Here is a 20,862-nt window from a genome sequence, read left to right as displayed (position 1 = left end):
TTGGGAAGATGGTGAAACATCCCCTGTTCATCCCTGGTGATTCCAGCCTCAGATGCTTTGAAGCACAGGCACCCCCAAGACACAGGGGGTGAATTTTGGCCTTGAATTTGCTGCCAGCACAAGCAAAGCACCCCCTGTTCCCACAGCACAGGGAGCCCTCACCTTTCACTGTCAGCTCTGCTGTGGACGTGTGGGGTCCCACCCGGAAGGTGACGGTGCCAATGTCCTGCTCTGTCACCTTCCTCAGGGTCAGGGTGTGGATCTTGCCCCTTTCCACCGAGATCTCGTTCATCTCGTTGTTCTGCAGAGCCACATCCTGCAGCTTCCACTCGACATCCCTGGCGTTCTCGTGGGACACCTGGCACCTGAAGGTGACATCGTCCCCTTCGGCCACCGCCGCGTCCTTGAGGCCGCTCACAATGGTCACATCAGGCTCTGCAAGGAGGCAGAAATGGGAAATGAAAGGGAAGGCATGGATCAGATCATGGAAACATGATTTGGGAGTCACCTGCTCCAAGCACTGCTCAAAGCAAGCCCGGGTTGCTCAGCACCTAGTCCTTCAAGGGTGGGGACACTGAGAGGCTGTCCCATGCTCTACTTGAATAAATGTCCATTTGTGCATCATTTGGAACTGCACAGCCTCTCAAACCCCAGTTCAAACTCTGCTTTCAGTGTACTTGGCAGCAGGACAAATGACTTTTGTCAATTGTAGTGGCTTTACCACTTGTCCTTGATAGGAGACACGTTGCATTTTGGTTTTTTTTAATTATGCTTGATTGGGTGAACAAAGCATGAATGCTGGTGCCAAAATCAGGATTTTGAAATTTGTTCCATTTACACTTAGACATCTTCACAGGATAACATTAAACCTGACCCTCTCTCTTGTATTTCTGTGAGCAGATTTGCATTTACTCCATGCTGATGCTCCAAACTGGCTGAGGCCCTGGCTGGCTTGGTCCTCCCAGCAGGACTCACTGGGGTGGTGTGAGCACAGAGCTTCTGCCCTGCAGTTTGCCTGAGTCCTGCTTCCAGGACAGCTGGACACCTGTGCAAGGATCATACAGACAATCCCCAGCAGGCAGAAGCTGTAAATACCCCAAACCCACTGGGGAATACCAAAGGAATCATAAAACCACTAGGGTTTGAAAAGACCTCCAAAATCATCGAGTCAAACCATTCAAAAATCAGCCCAGTGTCCCTCTGAGCAAGCACAGTGGATATTCCTCCAACTGAGGTCACCATCTGCACGAGAAATGCTGCAGCTGGGTGTGATGTGCAGGGGACCTACAATGGGGAGTAGCCCGTGGAGATGCTGGGGGTGTTTGTTCCACACCAGTGGTCCAACCTAAGCTCTGCAATGATATTAAGGCCAGATGCAGCTGCCACATGACTGGAAGCTGGGCCTGGACCATCTGTTCAGTCCCATGCACATGATGTCAAGTAAATATTCCAAGCCATGAGTCACAGATTACAGCTGACTTATCCTCTCCTGTCCACCAAGTCAATCTTTGCTTTGGTGCATCCATTGACCACAAGATTTTTTAATTTTTTAATTTTAATTTTTAATTGTAAACTTAATTTTTAATGTAATTTAATTTTTATTAATGTAATTAAATTTTAATTTTTTTTAATTTTTTATAATTGTTTAAATTATACCCTTCTTATGCTCCGTGTTGATCACAATTGTGGTATTCACATTCTCTGAAAAAATCCCTTTGCCCAGGATTTTTTTCTCATGAAGCTGAGAAACCTCAGAGAAAAGGAAAACAATTCTTATCTCATTTGCTTCTCCTGTGTTGTGCTCAGGTGGAATGTGTTTGGAGATTGTTCACCCACAGGTGATTGTTCCATTGCATTCTGGTGTGAGTTGTTTTCACTCTTTGCCCAATCAGGGCCAAGCTGTGTCAGGACTCTGGAGAGAGTCAGGAGTTTTCATTATTATCTTTTTAGCCTTCTGTCTGTATCCTTTCTGTATTCTTTAGTATAGTATAGTATAGCATTCTTTAATATAATACAGTATTATAAAGTAATAAATTAGCCTTCTGAGAACATGGAGTCAGATGCATCATCCCTGCCTTTGTCAGGGCATTTCCCTGCAAATACAGCACACAATAACTCATTTCATATGTGTGTATATAACTCAATCACGTTGTGAAATCTTAGAAATCTCCTAGTTCCAATACACAGGTCTTGCCTTTCACGGTGAGTTTGGCAGAGCTTGTCTGGTCTCCAGCCTTGCAGGAATATTCCCCAGCATCCCCAGGCTGCAGGTGGTGAACACGGAGCTCCCGGAGGGTCCCATCCTGCCACATTTCATACTTGGAGCTGGGCTGCAGCAGGACTCCATCCTTCCTCCACTCCACTTCTGCTTTGCTGATGGAAACCTCGCAGCGCAGCCTGGCTGTTCCTCCCACTTCCACTTCCTCGTTCCTCAGCTGCTGCTTCAGCTGGGGTTTGATGGCTGTGAGAGAAGAAATAAATAATGCATCAGCTCTCTGCTTGAATGCCAGGTCTGCACAAGTCAGCACAAGGCACCTGGGTTCTGGTGCTGCAGCAAAAATTTTGCATTAGGTGGTGATATGATAATAAACTCATTTTTTTCCCTATAAGCAGACGTATATTGCATATATCCAGAGGATCAGAAAGTTCCCCAAATATTTTTATGTCCCATAAAGTCCAGAGCATCCACATCACACCATTTATGCATCCACTCAGCATATTGAAAACTCCAACACACAAAGGTTTTGACTAAGAAAAACCGGGCACTTTCTGTTTAAACCAGTGTAAGTCTTTTGACTTTTACAGAAATACTCCTGATTTTCAACAGCTAAATAATGTAAAGCTTTAAACTGATTTCTGATTTCTCAGCTGTCTTTTTAAGACCCAGATCATCATCACTGAGTCTTTCCAGATGATGCACAAATGGACATTTATTGAAGTAGATCATAGAACAGCTCAGAAAACAGCTTGCCACTGCTGGAAGCAAAGGAGGGGATATCCATGGGGTGTGTGCAGCTGGAAAAAGAGGAATCTCAGTGCCTGTGGTTCCAGTAAAAACACTGCTGTGAGACAGGTAAAGCAACCACTGGGCTCTTTCCCCATAGTTGACCCCATGGCTGCTTTTTGAGTCAGTCAGAAAAATTATCTTGTTTGAAAGGTTATGGCTTAGATCAAAGCCACAAATTCCACCCAGCTTTGAGACAAACACAAACATTTCCTAGATGGTGCTGGCATGGCCCTGTTTGAGCAGGGAGGTTGGACCTGTGACCCGTTCTGTGATTCTGTGACCAATCACAGACATTATTCCTGGTTAGGTTAAGCCCAGCATTCTCAGGATCTTCACAGAGAGATTAAAAATAGCAACCTCAAAATGCTTTTTCAAGTGATGTGTGAGTTTGCTATTGATTCAAGTGAACCAGCAAAGTTGCAAAGTGCCAAAAGAGGTTTTGTTAGTATTTCAAAATCCCCACGACGCAGAATTCCTTGCTTTTATCTTATCAGAGGAAGGGGTCAGTGCACTGCACTCTTTACAGGCTCAAACAGGAACCCTGTCCCACCAGATCCACTTCTCTGTGCCCTGCTTTATGACTGGGCAGCTCTTTCCCTCCTTATGTTAACTTTTGGATTAACTAACACCTTTCATACAGTTCCACCAACGCCTCTGCTCCTCCAGCCCAGGTGGGTGCAATGCTAACCATTCACTCTGAGGACTGCAGTGCTCTGCTGGTCTCCTGTGTCACAAGTGTAATCAGAGGCATCCTCTGGCTCTACATTATGGATCACAAGCTCAGCTCTGCGCCCACTCAATTTAATTTGATATTTGGCACACGGGAAGAGCTCCATGGTGCCTTTCCTCCACTCCACGGCCGCGTTATCCTTTGTCAGCTCGCACTGGAATTTCACTGCTGCTCCTTCTTCTGCCTCCTCATCTTTGAGCTGCTTTTGGAAAAGAACTGGCAGAGCTAAAAGAGAAAAGAAAAGGATCAACAGGATCTTTTAGTGAAGCCTGGTTAACACAGACTGACTCCTGGAGAACAGGATAATCTGCTTTCCACTGTGATATTCCTAGGTGGGATCCATGTTTTTCTGATTTTCCTGGCACAGCTAGGAGATCTTGCTGCATCAGAAGAAGCCATCTGCACCCATAACATTTATTTCCTTTGTTCCTTCACTCAAATCCTTCCCAGTTGTGAATTCATTGGAGGACTTTATCCCTCAGTTGATCTAGCAATGACCTCAAGAGCAAAGAACTTCAAAACTCCGTGGACAGCCTTGAGAGGTCAGGAATGTCGTTGTCTCTCTTCTTCCAGCATTTGAAAGAAAATATTCTTTTTAAATATTCAAACAACACGTTGTGTGAAATGTTCAGATGTTATGTTAAATCATTGCTTTTTATTTAATTTCTCCTCAGGCACAAAGCTTGAAAGTATTTCCTATTAGAGCCTAAAACTCAAACACAGCACTGGAAGAACAAAGCATCATCCTCTTCCATTCTTATTAAAAATAAAAAAATCCTAATATATCAGATGAAAAGGAAAATATTGATAGAGAATAAGAATAATGCATTTTAAAATATTCCTATTGAAATGGGTTTTTTGCCTGTTGGAGGAACCCATTCCTTGAGGAGTCAGCTCACACCACGTACCTTTCACATTCAGAGCTGCCCTGGTTTCCTGATCCCCCGTGTCACAGCTGTATTCTCCTGTGTCTTCTAATCTGAGGTTGTGTATCAAGAGCTCTACCAGGCATCCCCTCTGCCTCATTTCATATTTCTGGCTGGGCTGCAGCCCCACACCTCCTTTCCTCCATTCCACTGCAGCATCGGCTTTCGACAGCTCACAGCAGAACGTGGCTGTGCTTCCTTCCTCAAACTCCTCATTTTGTAAAGGTTGCTTAAACGTGATGGGCAGTGCTGGAAAATTTGAGAGGAAAACGTTTCAAGAGTGTTTTAGTGCAAGAAGGATCCAGTCCTACCATCATCCTTCAGGTATGGCTTGTTCTAATGATTCCATAATCCTGGGGAATATGCAGCTCTCGTTCTTGGCAGAATCTTTCTTGAGCCACTAAAGGAACCAAGAGGTGAGGACAGGCAAAGTTAGGAAAGATCTGCTCTTAGTGGTCATCAGAATGGCCTGGTTTGGGGTCTGAAGGAGTCAGATTTTCCTGTGGAAGAGTTTCCATGCCAGCTATGGATGCTTTAGGCAAAGATCACTGGGAACAGCCCCTCTTACAGAGATCCCTGTCCCTTAATAGAAGTCTGTGAGTTTGCAATATTAAATAGATAATTTCTGCCCCAAGTAAGGCTTCTATCAATGTATAAAAGGTCAAGTTAATATTGATCTCTTGGTAAGAGACCACAGGGAAGAGATAAATGGGAGAGAAAATCCAGATATCAGTCAAGGATGGTACAAGGAGTGAAGGAACTCAGGTGTGGATTCAAGATGTCTGGAGTCAGCTTTTGCACCTGAAGTTCAAAGCCTCCAGTAACAATGCAGCACATTCATATCCCCTAGAAATCTCTTTTCCCCTAATTGGTGCATCTCTTACCATCCCAGGCAGGATTACATCCAATCAGGCATCCCTTATCCCATTCCCATATCCCATATCCACACTCCCTGCACTCACGGCAGGAGGGTTCAGCATATTTTTACATCACGACAACCTTCAAAGCCAGGTTGGTTGGACCTCTGAAAAACCTGGTCTAGAGGAAGGTGTCCCTGCCCATGGCAGAGGGATGGAAATGGATGATCTTTAAGGTCTCTTCCAACCCAACCTATTCAATTGCTTTAACTGCCATTAATCACTCCAGACACTGCAAGAAGAACCTTTCAACTCTGCTGTGTGCCACGTCCAAGAAGAACGTTTATTCTGGCATGGACCAGCAACAAAACAAATCAAAGGCTGCAGAGGTCACCAGGAAAAGCTCCTTTCACTGCACTCCTCCTGAGCCAAGGGTCACCACTGCCTACCGTGCACGGCCAGCACAGCTGTTGTCCGCTGGTGTCCGGAGTCGCAGGTGTAAACTCCTGAATCTTCCACTTCCAGGTCATGAATGACCAATTCAGCAGCACAGCCCTGCTGCCTCAGCTCGTATTTCAGACCAGGGTAGAGAGTGACATCCCCTTTCCTCCACTCCACTGGAGCCTTGGCTTTGGTGAGCTCACACCTCAGGGTCACTGTGCCACCTTCTTCTGCCTCAGTGTCCTGAAGCTCTTGTTTAAAAAGGGCTGGTAGGGCTATAAAATAGAAATATGACTTGGACCTGCTGCAGATGGGGCTTGGGAAAAAGGAAGTAGAGGGAAAATTAAAGCACCAAAAGAGAGATTTTTTCCAGATGTCTCTAAATCTCAATGCTCTAGATTCAAGCTATGAAGCTATTTGCCCAGAGAAGTAAGAGGAATATCTGCAGAGCAAGAAGAAATGGATTTGCCATGAAATATATAGAACCTAATCTATGGTCTAAAAATGGAATAAGCTGTAAAAGCAGCCAGGGTGCTGCCCCAGTCACTGAGGAAGTGTTCTGAAGATCAGCAGGGAATTTTCTGAGTTCAGATTCCCTCCTAATATACAGACTTTCAAGAGTTCATACTCCCTCTTAGGGCAGGGAATTTTAAGGGTTCAGATTCCCTCTTAAGGCAGGCCACTTGCAGGAGAGATTTTGATTATTCTGACAGCAAAATACAGAAAAAATGTACTTAGTTCTGCATTGCAGTTCCCATTTTCTGCCTGGCCACTCCATGAGCGGCATAGACCAGGCTATTCTGCACACCTCATGATTTACAATCTTTTCTTTAAGCAACACTAAACCACAGTTGTTGTTTTAATTTTCAGAAAGTATTACAGCCTTTTCCCTTTATTTTTTTTACCATTGACTGTCAGCGTGGCAGTTGTCTGCTGATCTCCACACACACAGGTGTAAACTCCAGCATCCTCCTCCTCCAGATCATGGATAATCAGCTTTGCAACAGCACCATCCTGACTCATTTCATGTTTTCTGCCCTCTTTGAGCACCTCCTGCCCTTTCTTCCACTCCACCTCAGCAGGTTTTGTCAGCTCACACTGCAGAGCAGCTGTGCCATTTTCCACAGCTTCCAGGTCCTTCAGCTCCCTCTTGAATTCTGGAGGCAGCACTGAGGAGTTAAAGAGTTACCACAGAGAGGGTGAGTTTTCCTTAGAATGCAGCTTGGTGTGTCCTGGGGGAGAGGTTTCATGGGGCAGCACCAAGCCCTGATCCAGGTCAGTGGAACTCGATGGAAAAACTTCCCCAGCTTCCCTGGACACTGGATCAGGGCAAGGAAAGTGAGATGAACCAGCAGAGCTGAGGGGGACAAACACCAGCAGGAAATGTTTTTCCCAATTCTACAGAAGGAGGAAGCACAGAGAGTCCAAAGGAACAAAAAGCCCAAGCACACAGAAAGGGACAGGAGCAGACCATAGAGATTTGGGCAGGCTGGGAGAACGTTCCCCCCAGGGATTACATTCCCATGAACTGTTAATGCAGCTGTGCTGGTCTGGTCTCCACACACACAGGAATAGTCCCCACTGTCACTCAGGTCCAGCCCATGGACCAGCAGCTCCACAGCACGTCCCTCCTGCCTCATGCTGTACTTGGAGCCCGAGGTGAGGATGTGCTGGCCCTTCCTCCACTGCACACGGGCAGGGGCTTTGCTCAGCTCACAGTGCAAAGTGGCTGTTCCACCTTCTACCCCTTCCTGGCTGGTCATTTCTTCTTGGAAAAACGGAGGCACAGCTGAAGGATGCAGGTAAAATGTGTTACAAACTGAGGGTGTCTCCAAGGAGGGGTGAGGAAAGGACAGGGGAAAGGTGACAGAGGTAAGTTGTCAAGGAAGGGTGAGCATCAGCCACAAAGAGAGGAAAGAGAAGTGAAAATATCCTGGTGGGAATAGACATCCTAATCATTTTGGATTTACCCTGGCTTCCTACAGCAAAGCTGCACTGTCCTCAACAGATTTACACCTGCTTTCTACCAGGTTTCTCCTCAGAAAAAGCAGAATACCAGCTCTGAGCTCCTCAATTCACATGTCCTGGTGTCTTCCACAAACTTCATGGCTTTGCACTCTCTTTTCCTACTCACAGAGCTTCCCTGCTGTGCTCTGACTTGGCACAGCTCACTCCTTCTTCCTTGAGAGATCCTTAAAGAGGAGCATCCAGGACTCACAGATTCTTCTTGACCCCAAAGCAAATCTCCAGCTGCTGAATTCCAGCTTGGGTTCTTGTCTCAGATCACATTTTTCCCGTTTAACATAATTCTTGTGCCCATTGCCACTTGCATCCTTGAAATTAATGTGGTGACCTTCATGAATGTCCCTCTATTAACTAGGTGGGATAATGGGATATTTCATCTGTTCAACAAGGTTGGATCTCTCAGATCTCAAAATTAGTGTCCAGTATTAGAGACTTAGTTAAAATATCCAGGCTAGAAAACAGGCTTAGCCCTGATTTAGCACATTTCCCATTCCAGCAGTGTTAAGCTGAAACACCAGCCAATGGTTCTTCCAACAAAGGAGGACCAGAAGGAGGTCACAGAAAGAATTTATTCTTTCTTTAGAAAAATCAGTCTTCTAATGGAAATCTGCCTTTGGGCATCAGGACAGAGGTGATGGGCACAAAACCCAAAATGGACACAACTTAGTGCAGAGGAAATTATAACTAACAGAGCCTTATTCTGGATATTCCTTATTCTCTGTATTAAAAAGGTTGTTATTGAGAATTCCAGAAAGGAATGGCAGAGAATAAACAGATTTGTGGTTTAGAGAATAAATGCAGGAAAGGAAAGACCAAAGAACAGTGGGGTAACATGGCAGGAAAGGAATGGCAGAGGGGAAAGAAGAAAGGAGAGCAGGCTTGTGTTTAAGGAAAGGAAAAAGATGGCACAGAGAAATGCAGACAGGTATTTTCCAATTCCCACAGCTTGCAGCTGAGGAAGGGCAGGGAACATTTTCAACTGAATGGAAGTTCAGTTAAAAAGGATGAAGAGACAGATGTGGAAAACTGAACAGCTCAGAGTAGAGGACAGAGGTTTCCAGCCAGGAGAGAGGAGGTCAGGGATGGCTTTACCCTGTACTGTCAGGACAGCTGTGGTCTGGTGCTCTCCACACACACAGGTGTAGTCTCCTGCATCCTCCTCAGCTATTTCATGGATCACCAGCTCTGCCTTGAGCCCTTCCTGCCTCATTTTGTATTTCCCACTCGGTTTGAGGATCCTCTGGTCCTTCTGCCACTCCACTGGAGCAGCCTTGGAGAGCTCACAGAGCAGGGACACTTCTCCACCTTCTTCTGCTTCCTGGTCCTTCAGCTCCTCCTTAAAGAGTGGTGGCAGAGCTGGGGGATGCAGCATGGACAAAGGGACAGCAGAAAACCAGAATTAAACCCCACATTTCTATTTTGAGATTATTTCTCCTCTTGCCTTTTTTTCAGCCTATTACCAATATTCTTAGACATGACCAAGTCCAGAAACTCTGAAAGTGTCTTTCTTTGAGAGTAATGTGGTTTCAGTCACCCTGAGGGATCAGCTCCGTGGGTTTTTGTTGTTATTTATTGTGAAAAATAAATAACAGACCTCAGATCAACAGCCCTCACAAATAACACTGCTGGATGCAAAACTGTTTTACCAACACAAATGCTATTTTTTGGAGGCTGCTGTTAGTTTCTGGTTTGTTTTTATTAAACTGTCACAGGCCTGTCTATACAAAAGCAGACAGACATCCAAATAAAACTGCTCCTAGTTTTAAACTGAACTTTGAAGGGCACTTAGAACTGATCCCAGGGAGAGACCCCGTGCCCGGCCGTGCATTTTGGGGCCATTTTGGGTCATCTTGGGTGCAGCCCTGGCTGGGCTCTGGTGCTGCCCAAGGTGCATCCATGGAGGAGATCCTTGGAATCAATCCCTGCTTTATTCTTTAGCTCTGTCCAGCCTCTGCTCTAGCTCAGCCTGCACAAGACATCACAAAGACCTGAAAAACCAAATCCAGCAGTGAGACATGAAGTGCTGAGATGACAGGTCAAAGTACAAGATTTAATGTAGAATTCAAAGGATTTCTCACAGGACAGGACATCTCATCTGCTCTAACATTTCCTGAGTGCAATTCCCTTAAACCTACAACACAGCAGTGTGTCTGCAGGGAGAGACAGTCCTGAGCTCAGCTCCCTTTTCAGCAACACCAGACAAAAAATAAACACCTGAACAAGACCTGGACACAAGTTAACGACAGGTGGACACTCCATGGGGGTTTCAGAGGAACAGAAAATGAACATTAATCTGCATTTACCCTTCACAGTCAGAGAGGCCGTGCTGTGCTGCTCCCCACACACACAGGTGTAATCTCCTGCATCCTGCAGCTCTAGGTCACAGATTTCCAGCTCTGCCAGGGTCCCCTCCTGCCTCATGATGTATTTTTCACTTGCCCTGAGTATTTTGTTCCCTTTCTTCCACGCCACAGCTGCAGCCTTGCTCAGCTCACAGCGCAGAGTGGCTGTTTGGCATTCCATGGCTTGCAGGTCCTTCAGGTCTTCTTTGAAAAGGGCTGGCAGGGCTGAAGGTCACAAAATGCACAGAGGACATTAAAAATGACATGTGGCACACGGGTGACAGGAGGGGTGGGGTGGTACAGAAGCAGAGAACACTTTAGGGTGGAAACAGGGTGTTTTCCTCATCATTCTGGGACATTGGACAAACCAAAAGACAGAAAGAGAAAAGCAGCCTGGATACAACCAGACCTTACAGAGAGTTTACAGACTTAAAGAAACAATTCAGCCACAGGTGCACACACAACCAATATCAATGAGCTGGCATGAAACCCCACAATAATACAGATATATTATTTTTACCATGCACTATCAAGGCCGCTGTTGTCTCCTGCTCTCCACACACACACGTGTACTCTCCAGCATCTTTCAATTCCACATCCTGGATAAGCAGCTTCCTGACCGTGCCCTCCTGCCTCATTTTGTACTTGTCACTGGCTCTGAGCAAAGTGCTGCCCTTCCTCCACTCCACGGGGGCAGCTTTGGTCAGCTCACACCTCAGAGTGGCCGCTTGACCCTCGGTCACCTCCTCGTCCCTCAGGCTCTCCTGGATGCCTGCAGGCAGCACTGAGGATGCAATGGGAACAGGGTTAAAGGGAGCAGCAAACACAGCCTGCAGGTGAGGGCATGGGTGTGAGGCCTCAGGTTTTAGCTTTTATATTTTCAGATTCTGTGCTGCTTCAGTGTGTGGGTCTGAGCTTCACATCAGGGCATGGTGAGCTCTGTGCACAGAGCAGGGAGACAAAACAATTCCTGCTCCAGCTGGGCACCAAGGACAAATGAGCCAAATCTCAGCCCAGGAGCACAAACCCCGTGGGCTGGAGAGAGAAAAACAAGCAGGGTGGGAGTGCCTGGGCTAAAGCTGGGCTGGGACAATGAACTGCAAGGTGCAAATGGAGCAGAGCTGATCCCAGGGAGAGACCCCGGGAGTGCTCGTGCATTTTGGGGCCATTTTGGGTCATCTTGGGTGCAGCCCTGGCTGGGCTCTGGTGCTGCCCAAGGTGCATCCATGGAGGAGATCCTTGGAATCAATCCCTGCTTTATTCCTTAGCTCTGCCCAGCCTCTGTTCTAGGTCAGATTACACAAGGCATTAGGTGTGGAGGTGTCTTCAGGCTTGACCTCACATCTGCTTCAGGAATTAGGTCCTAAAACCACTTTGTGCATGGAGTTGAGGAAAGGTTTTACCCCTAAATCACAAATTTCACCCTTGTGGTCATGCCACACAAGGTCAGACTCAGTGGAACTGTGCACAGATGACAATGGTCATGTTGATAAAAACAATTCAAACCATAATCCCAACAATGATGGCATCCAGATGGAGTTGGTCATTACCATGTACTGCCAAGGAAGCTGTGGACTGCTCCTCCCCACACACACAGGTGTAGTGCCCAGCATCACTCTGGGTCAGGCTGTGGATCACCAGCTCTGCAGTGACATCCTTCTGCCTCATTTTGTATTTCTCGCTTGGTTTGAGGGCTGTGTGTCCCTTTCTCCACTCCACTGGGGCAGGTTTGGTCAGCTCACAGTGCAGAGTCACTGCTTCACCCTCCTTGGCCTCCTCATCTCTTAACTCTTCTTTGAACAGAGCAGGAAGGGCTGAGGAACAGAGCACCAAAGGTTCTCATGACAAGCAGCTCTTGACCACCAAAATGAACAATGTTCAGCAATATCTACGCCTGCCTTTTACTGACATGAAAATCATCTCACAGAAGGAAAATGCTGATTTGTATTATAGACAAAAAGGGTCTTGTCATTTCTTTCAGCAAATATTAAAGGAATTTGCTGATTGATTTAGAGATGTATGGAAAATAAACAGCAGAAACGGGGAAACTTTGTGTATAGTCAAAACTGCAACTTTCTCAGTATAACCCAGCCTAGAAGATTAATACAACAGGTTACACCATGATCAGGAAAAAAGCTAAAGGAAAAAAAATATAACCTTTTAATTCACATTTTAAGGATGACCTCAGACCTAGCCCAGAGTTAGGATAAGACTGAAGAGAAGAATTAGAGAGAGATCCTGAAAGTGCTTGGGTAGGAATAAAAAGGAAAGAGAAGGATGATGCAGCCACTGCAGAAATCTGCCATAATTCCCTCACCCCAGGAAGTTCAGGTGCTTCCTGGCACCTCGCCCCTTTTGGAACAACAAACAGAATTATTCAGACTGTAAGGCTCCATGGAAATGTGGCAATATGTGGAAGCAATAGGATGGGATGATATCCATAAGTCTTTGGAATGGGGTGGGAACCACATTTGGATTTAAAATAGCTAAGAAAGAGATTGAGAGGATGGTCTCCAACTCCTGACCCTCACCAGCAGGAAAGAAATAATTGAGAATAAGGATGTGGAGGATAACTGTGCAGACATTAATGTCAATACATTAGAAGGAAGGAAAACAACAGGGGAGATGCTGGTCTGCCTCTCTTTCAGGAATGTAAGTTGATGATGAGTGGACATGGGGAAAGCTGAAGTGTTTAATTCCTTTTCCTTCATTATTATTAAATGTTAGTTTTAATTAAGGAAGTAATAGAAATTCTGACTTGGAAAAGAAAACCAAAAAGCATTAGAGAGTATTTAAACAAACATCTTCTCAAAGCAGCTTGGTGTGATGAAATTTGTCCTAGAATTCTTAAAGTGCAATTTCAGACAGTGACGCTGGAGAAACCAAAGAGTGGCTGATGTTCCTCAAGTATGGAAAAAGCAGAAACTAAGAGGTGAAAAATATATCTCTGAAATTTACACATAAAGTTCTTGCTGTGTAAACTGAGACTCTCAAATCCCAGAGAGTAAAGAAAGAAAAATCACTTGTGTGAAGTCAGTGGAGCCAACAGAGCTCCAAATGTAAATGCCTGCTTTAAAATGAGCTGGAGGTGTCCTTGATTCCCATGGTCTGAGTTTGACAGATCTCCACTGATAAAAATGGGGATTTGGGAATACTCTTCAGTCTTGAAGCTGAATCCCATTCATAATGCTTGTCACAGAAAAAAAGAGAGAGCAGAGAGAGGATCCAAGGAATTATGGCCATCTCAACTTATTTCTTTGAAAAACTCAGATTTGCCAAGAGCTTTACTCTTCATAAAGGAGTGGACCAGGGTAATCTTTTATTGTACCAGGTATAGATTAAGCTTCCTTGACAGAAGGACAAATTATATGTTCTATTTTATTATTATTTCAGTAAAGTTTTAACTTTGATATAGCTGGGATTACAGAAGGGAAGTGCTACTAATCTGAAAACCACAGTTACAGGATATTGGACTGGGGTTTACACTCACAATAAAAGAATGAATTGAGCAGAGTTTCTCACTAGCCTGAGCTCAGGATTATTCAGCATTTTCTGTAGCAACTTGGACAATGAAATGCAAAGTTTCATTAATTTTGAAGATGATCTCAAGGTGGGAAGGGAGAAAGGATAAAACCACTTCTTTTAACTGGCTTGAGATATAGAAGATTTGTATGAAGTAGCTGTGACAAAATAGGCTTCAATTCAGCAAGGGCAGATGGAAAATACTTAGGAACAGTCAACAACACAAATACAAGAAGAAGAAGATCTGCAGTGAGGGATTTGGGGTTACAACAGTTTGTGGAGCAAATTCAAGTCAAGCCTGATGCAAATAAATCCTCATAATTGAGATGTGTAGCTTGGAGTGTCACATTACTTCTTGGTTTAAATTTTATACAAATATTTCTGTGCTTCTATAAGAAGTAATTACTTAAGCAGGTTCAAGAAAGACTTTTGTTGATATAAAGAACTTTCTGGCAGTAATGAGGGTGACTTGGGGCTCAAGCCCAAGTCCATTTCAATTCTATTTTTCATGGTTAAATTGGAAGTTCAAGACTGAAGCAATCCTTGCTGTATTGGCAAATACAAGGATGGGCAGAAAAGCAAAGAAATCAACTCCCTGAATTCAGACTAAATGGATTTTCATTTAAGAAAGAGGTTTAAACTACTTCTGACTGTCCTGTGTTAATAGCGAAAATAAAGTTTCCCTCTCTTCCATGGGAAGTTTGCAGATTAATTTGGCTGAGGGCTGTGAAATATTCTCCTACTCTAATGCTGAGTATTCTGTAGTACCTGCATAAAAATCAACATTATTCTTGGTCAGAGTTACAGAGAAAATTACACTGAACCAAGTTTTCTTTCCATTATTTAAAATTACTTGTCAAATCCCGATGCAACTTGAAATAAAATTGTTCTTTTAAAGAGCTATGAGTGTTCTTGCTGCTCCATCTGTCTAGGTTCAAGTTGAAAGTGAGTAAAACAGAATAAAAAAAGGCAAATCTGTGACATCCTTCAGCCTTTACAAAGAAACACAGCCCTGCACCAACAAGAGCAAGGAGAATAAACAGGGAAAAATTTAGAAATTTAGTAAAATCAATGGAACTGCAGTCGTGGTTAGAATTAGACAAAAACCACAATAAAAAGAAGGAAGCCTGTTACAAACAGCATTAATGATGGCAAGATTAGAGGAAGAACTTGTGGTGTGTGAGTACTGAGGCTTGCAGAGGAGGAGGGACAGCCACCACCCAACAATGTCCCATTTCCGTGCTCTTTACCGTGCACTGTCAGTGCTGCTGTTGTCTTCTCCTCTCCACACACACAGGTGTACTCCCCAGCATCCCTGAGCTCCAGGGCATGGATCAGCAGCTGGGCTCTGCTGCCCTCCTGCCTCATTGTGTATTTTTCACTGGGTTTGAGCACTTTGTGCTTCTTTCTCCACTCCACGGGGGCAGCCCTGGACAGCTCACACTGCAGGGTGGCTGTTGCACCTTCTGTGGCTTCCTCATCCCTCAGCTCCTCCTGGAAGTGCACAGGCAGGGCTGGGGGGGTCAAAAGGAGCAGAATGTGGGACCATGGCAGCAGCTCCAGTAACCATCGCGTGTGGTCTGCCAAGCGCAAGTGATAAGCAAAGCCTTTCCTAACCAAATCCACCAGGATTGATGGCCACTCTGAGAACCATGGGACTGGAAAACACCTCATGCATAAGTCAGAGAGGGTTTTTTATGGGGAAGTCCATGGTATGAAGTGAAGAACCACATCAGTCTCAACTTCAGACCTGCATGACTGAGACCTACCCTGGATATTGCCTGCTACAATGGAAAATAAAGCCTAACCAAAGCATCTAAATTCTATGGAAATGCAAATTGTTACTAAAAAAGTTCATAAATTAACCTATATCTGAGGCATCAGTTTCACTTTTCCATGAGGGACCTTGAAAAGGTTCTTTCCAACCCAAACTATTCTTTATTTTCACCTCCTACAGTGGTCTAGCAGTGCTTGACCACCCTATTATACTGAAATACTGATAACAGTCACAAAAACATTTCATCAAAAAATCTTCTCAGCTTTATGATTGCAACATCTTTACAACCAACATCACAATAATGTGATTTTCCATTCCTCAGCACCTACTGCTGAACGTAGGGATCAAAAAAATGAGTTAGCACCAGGACTAATATCTGCAATTTTTGCCATGAGCCTCCAACCTGTGCCTGACACTGCCCAAAGCATCCAGGAATTTATTCCCATGTCCAACCAGATTTTGCTAAATCCATCATAAACAGAGCTGCACTTTCAAAGCTGACACTCCCATGCTCTTAAAAACCCAAAAGACTCTTTGAAAACCATCTCTAATTTATGATGCATTTCCCTTTTTTTGATTTTTACCATTCACTTTGAGCGCAGCCGTGGTTTCCTGCTCTCCACAAGAGCATGTGTAATCTCCAGCATCTGCCAGGACTAAATCATGGATCACCAGCTCAGCCACCGTGCCCTGGCATCTCATGGTGAACTTGTCACTTGTCCCCAGGGTTTTGTCTCCTTTCCTCCAGGCCACAGCAGCTCCAGCTTTGCTCAGCTCACAGCAGAAAGTGGCCGTGCCATTTTCTGTGCCTTCCACGTTCTTCAGCTCTTTCTTAAAGTGGGGAGGGAGGGCTGAATATCACAGGTGAAAGAGAGCACTTTAAAAATGAGCAAACACTGTGTCTTGACCGCTCCACTGAATTAAAACACTTTAAAATGGTTTAGAATGTACAGAACCTGGGAGCAAAGGATGATTTCAGGGGCATCCCTGACTTGTGCCTTGCAAGACACCACATTCAGGATCTCACAATGACTTGGAAATCAGTGCTGATTTATAACAACTCTGAGAACCATAAAAGAGTGAGTTTGGACAGCTGGAAAACACCTTATTCATAAACCAGAGGGTGTTTTTAATGGTATGAGACATGGCATAACATGGAGAACCACACCAGTCTCAGTCCCTGAGCTCTCACTGATTTGGAAATCTGTAAAACTAAAATATCAGTACTGGAGGTATGTTTTAAAAGCATTTTGAGATATAACAACAGAAGGTTGATCCCAAGATTTCAAGGAGCTATGCACAGCTCTTTCTCAAAACCAGATTAAGAATTAAAATGAACACCACGCTGTTTCAAATTAAAATTTCATCACTTCTCAACTTCACCCAAGAAAACCAAGTGAAATATCAGTGATATAACCTAAAGAAATTAATGTATTAAAATATTCCAAAGTGCTATTTCTGACTTCATCAAGCTTTTCGTCATCCACTTCCAGCTTCCATCAACAGGAAAGAACAGGGACTCAAAAGAATCTGTGGTGCTGTTTATCAGTCCCAAAGGAAGGGCTTTCAGTGGAAGATATTCCCAGTGGTTGGAACAGCTGCCACAACATCTTAAAATAACAGAAGGGACCAAGAGCAGATTGTGATCCCACAGGAGGATCACAGATGACAATGCAGAAAATTCCTCTTAACCCAGATATTTTACCATGCACTGTCAGGGAAGCTGTGGTTGTCTTGTCTCCACACACACAGGTGTAATCTCCTGCATCTCCCTCCTCCAGGCTGTGGATTGTCAGCTCAGCAGTGGTGTCCTTCAGCCTCATTTTGTATTTTTCACTGGCCCTGAGCACCTCCTGCCCCCTCCTCCACTCCACTGGGGCGGGTTTGCTCAGCTCACACTGCAGAACAGCCGTCCTGTTTTCTGTGCCTTCCACATTGACAAGATCTCTTTTGAACAGTGCAGGCAGAGCTATGGGGTGTAACATAAACAGAGAGGACATCAAAACCATTAACCAGACCTTGGGGAACTCGGGGCTGGGGCCTGTGGCCAGTCCTTCACCGTTACAGGAAAACAAATCAGTCTGGAAAGCTGCCCCCAACAGAAAACTACTGCAGGATCCCACTGGGATAATTCCATCATGACCTGCTTCTAACATTAACTTGTTCATGTTCACCTCTTCACAGCTGATTCCAATACTCCTCTCTACCTATTTCACTCTGAAATAATCCATCTTGAACAATAGTGACCTGAATTCTGATTAAAATCATCAGCCAGGGTGACAGCACTGCTGGAGACCCCTGCCTTTCCTAACATCATCATTTATATTTCTGGTTCAGGAAAAAAGCCAGTAATATAGCTTCAGGTGCCCCTTTAACCCAAGATTTCCAAGAACATAATGTCACCAATATCAGGATTACAGGGGTTTTTAGCAGCATTCAACAAGTTGTCTTATGATGTGCCACTAAAATAAAATGGAAGTGACTTGCATGGAGATGAAAATGATAGGTCAAAAGAGGGGAGGAATAGAAACTCCTCCAGCTGGGAGAAAGAAGATGAAGAAAAAGTATGCAGAAAATCTGGGGAATAGTTTTGCCTCCTCAATTTCCCCTTGTCCTTGCCAGCTGTTCTTAAATAAAAGCTGTTCTTCCATCTATGGGAGCTGTACTTGAGCTGCTCCTTCTGGAGGGGCAACCAGAGCTCATCACCATTCACCATGGCAAAGCCAGGAACAAAATTCCCCCCATTATTCCCTAAGCCAGGACCTGCAGAATAATGCTGAGGAGTGGGGATTTCTATAAGTACCATTTTCTCAGCAGAATATACCAAAATCCTGCAGAAGAGGAGGGTGGTCACTCATTCCTGAATGGGACAACCTCTCACTGACTGAGCTCAGCAGATTTAAAGAACTTTCCTTCAGATTAGGCATGAAAATCCACTGATGTCAGGGAGACACAATGAGAAACCCCCTGAGAACAATCTTCTGCTGGAGGTCTGCTCACCCTTGCTCCCTGGGATGAGAAATTCTCACAGCTTTTCTTTACTCTGATACAAAGCCATCAATTTCAAACTGACAGACAGTGGGAGATGGGATGGAACAGCACCAGCCAACCAGGAAAATGCTGCAGAATCAAAACACCAAAGCAAGTGGGAGGGAGAGAGAAAAGGGATCTCCTTGGGGTACTGCTATCCCAACGGAGAGCGGCTTTTTTACCGTGGACTGTCAAGACAGCCGAGGTCTTCTGGTCTCCACACACACAGGTGTATTCTCCTGTGTCTTCCACCTCCAGATCTCGGATCAGCAGCTCTGCAGCTGTATCTTCCTGTCTCATCCTGTACTTTTCACTTGGTTTGAGTGCCTTGTCCCCTTTCTTCCACTCCACCGGGACGCCCACCTTGCTCAGCTCGCAGCGCAGAGTGGCTGTGGCACCGTCGGTGGCTTCCCTGTTCTTCAACCCTTCCTTGAAAAATGCAGGCAAAGCTGAAGGACAGCAATATCAGCAGTGAGATGTAGCACTCCAAAGAGTTAAAATTACGCTTAAGTTTCCTTTTCCCCTCTTATCTTGAACTTGATTTATCAACACAAGAATAGATTCTCATGGGTCTCCATGAATCAGTGTTGGGAAAGAAATGTCATCACCAGGAGAGGATGTAATGCTTGCAGTAATCCATAGAGGTATTTTACACAAATCAATACAAATAGAGATTAAAACACCATTTTTTTTCCCTGTGAAATTTCAATCAAAAAGAACAAACACCAATTTGAAATTTCTGGAAAGAAAATGGTTTTCTTTTATGACATTTTAAACCACAATGGGAGGATGTTTGCTGTTTCCACATACTTAAGCAAACAAAGAGACATTTTACATTTTTTTTAAAAATGAAACACTGGAGTTTCATTTTAAATGTCAGTTTGAAATGAAGTTATTCATTTCAATACATGGTGGGAAAACAAGCATTTTCACCTGAACTGACATACCCTTTCAAAGATGTCAGGTTCAGTAAAAATCAAAGTTCTCCCTGAGAATGATTGTCCTTTAAATGTTCTGGGCTTGTTTTACACAGAACACCAAATGAATTCCATGAAAACTGGGCTGTAAGCATAAAAGCACTTTGCTGTCTCAGGAATGGAGTACAGACATAAGATTCCACAGAATGACCTAACCTTTTGGAAATTTACAAAACCTTAAAATCCTTAAGACATAATCCCTTTGAAGCAACCCATTTTTGTCTTGAGCACAACGGGGAGTCTAATAAAGAACCTTTCAAGGGAAAATCAAAATGAAGGCCCCTAATTAAAAGAGTGGCAACAACCCTGGTGGCCTTACTCAGAGCTTGGACACCAATATCCCTCTCGTGCCACAAATTCCAGCTGCATGGGTGCCAATGGATGCATTTCACTGGCACTGGTGAGCTGTGGATAAAGGTCTGGCTGAAGGAGATGGGAGGGTAACCAGGGGTCTGCCCAAAGGAACAGAGAAATCAGGGTAGTTACTTTCAGGATGTGCCTTGTTTTGTTTGTTTTACCATGAACTGTTAAAACTGCCATGGTCTGCTGGTCTCCACACACACAGGAATAATTCCCAGCATCCGCCGTGTCTAGATTTTGGATTGTAAGCTCAGCCACGACACCTTCCCGCCTCATTTTGTATTTGTCACTCGGCTTGAGGGTCTTGAAGCCCTTCTTCCACTCCACGTTAGCAGCAGCCTTGTTCAGCTCACAGCTCAGGGAGACACTTTTACCCTCAGTGGCTTCTTTGTCCACGAGTCCCTTGGTGAAAAGAGCAGGCAGGACTGCAGAGCAAACACGGACATGGCATCACAACCCTGGGAAAGCCTGAATCCATGACTCAATCCCTCTCTTATCTCCCTGGAGCCACCAGACCTTCTTGGTCTCCTCCAGGATTTAGTTCCTCCACAATTTTTCTCCAGCCTCTAACCCTTCAAAAGGGTTAACACTTCAAAAGGTAATTCGGTCTAATTTTTTTTTTTCTGTCTTCACCCTTTAAAACTTTCTTTAAATTCAAGTCTTTCTGCAAATTAGTTGACAAATCAACTACCCTTTACTTTATACACCATAAAATCAAAGACATTAAATTAGAGGCTGTATTTCAATATGAGACCCAGAGCATTTTGCTTCCTTTGAGAAAAGCAGGAGTTCTGCAGAAGGGCCTGATTCATGGCACTGTCTGATTTTTTATAAACAAGAGTCCCTTAAAGCAGAGCAGTTGCAAACA

The 20,862-nt window shown here is 44.5% G+C and overlaps 1 protein-coding gene across 9 annotated transcripts in view; it reads right to left on the bottom strand.

Annotated features, from left to right (window-relative positions):
* OBSCN (obscurin, cytoskeletal calmodulin and titin-interacting RhoGEF) overlaps nucleotides 1-20,862 on the bottom strand; it is a 186,256-nt gene that overhangs the window by 90,875 nt on the left and 74,519 nt on the right. For all 9 annotated transcript variants that reach the window (XM_059838258.1, XM_059838268.1, XM_059838276.1 and 6 more), the window contains 2 exons: nucleotides 2,195-2,461; nucleotides 163-435 (listed from right to left, as the gene is read on the bottom strand). In XM_059838258.1, the coding sequence (XP_059694241.1) occupies nucleotides 163-435; nucleotides 2,195-2,461 (540 nt within the window). The remainder of the gene's footprint in view (nucleotides 1-162; nucleotides 436-2,194; nucleotides 2,462-20,862) is intronic.

Source organism: Haemorhous mexicanus, chromosome 1, assembly GCF_027477595.1.
Source record: "Haemorhous mexicanus isolate bHaeMex1 chromosome 1, bHaeMex1.pri, whole genome shotgun sequence".
Lineage (NCBI taxonomy): Eukaryota > Metazoa > Chordata > Aves > Passeriformes > Fringillidae > Haemorhous > Haemorhous mexicanus.
Note: the sequence above shows the minus strand (reverse complement) of the source record. Positions and strands in the feature narration are given on the sequence as shown.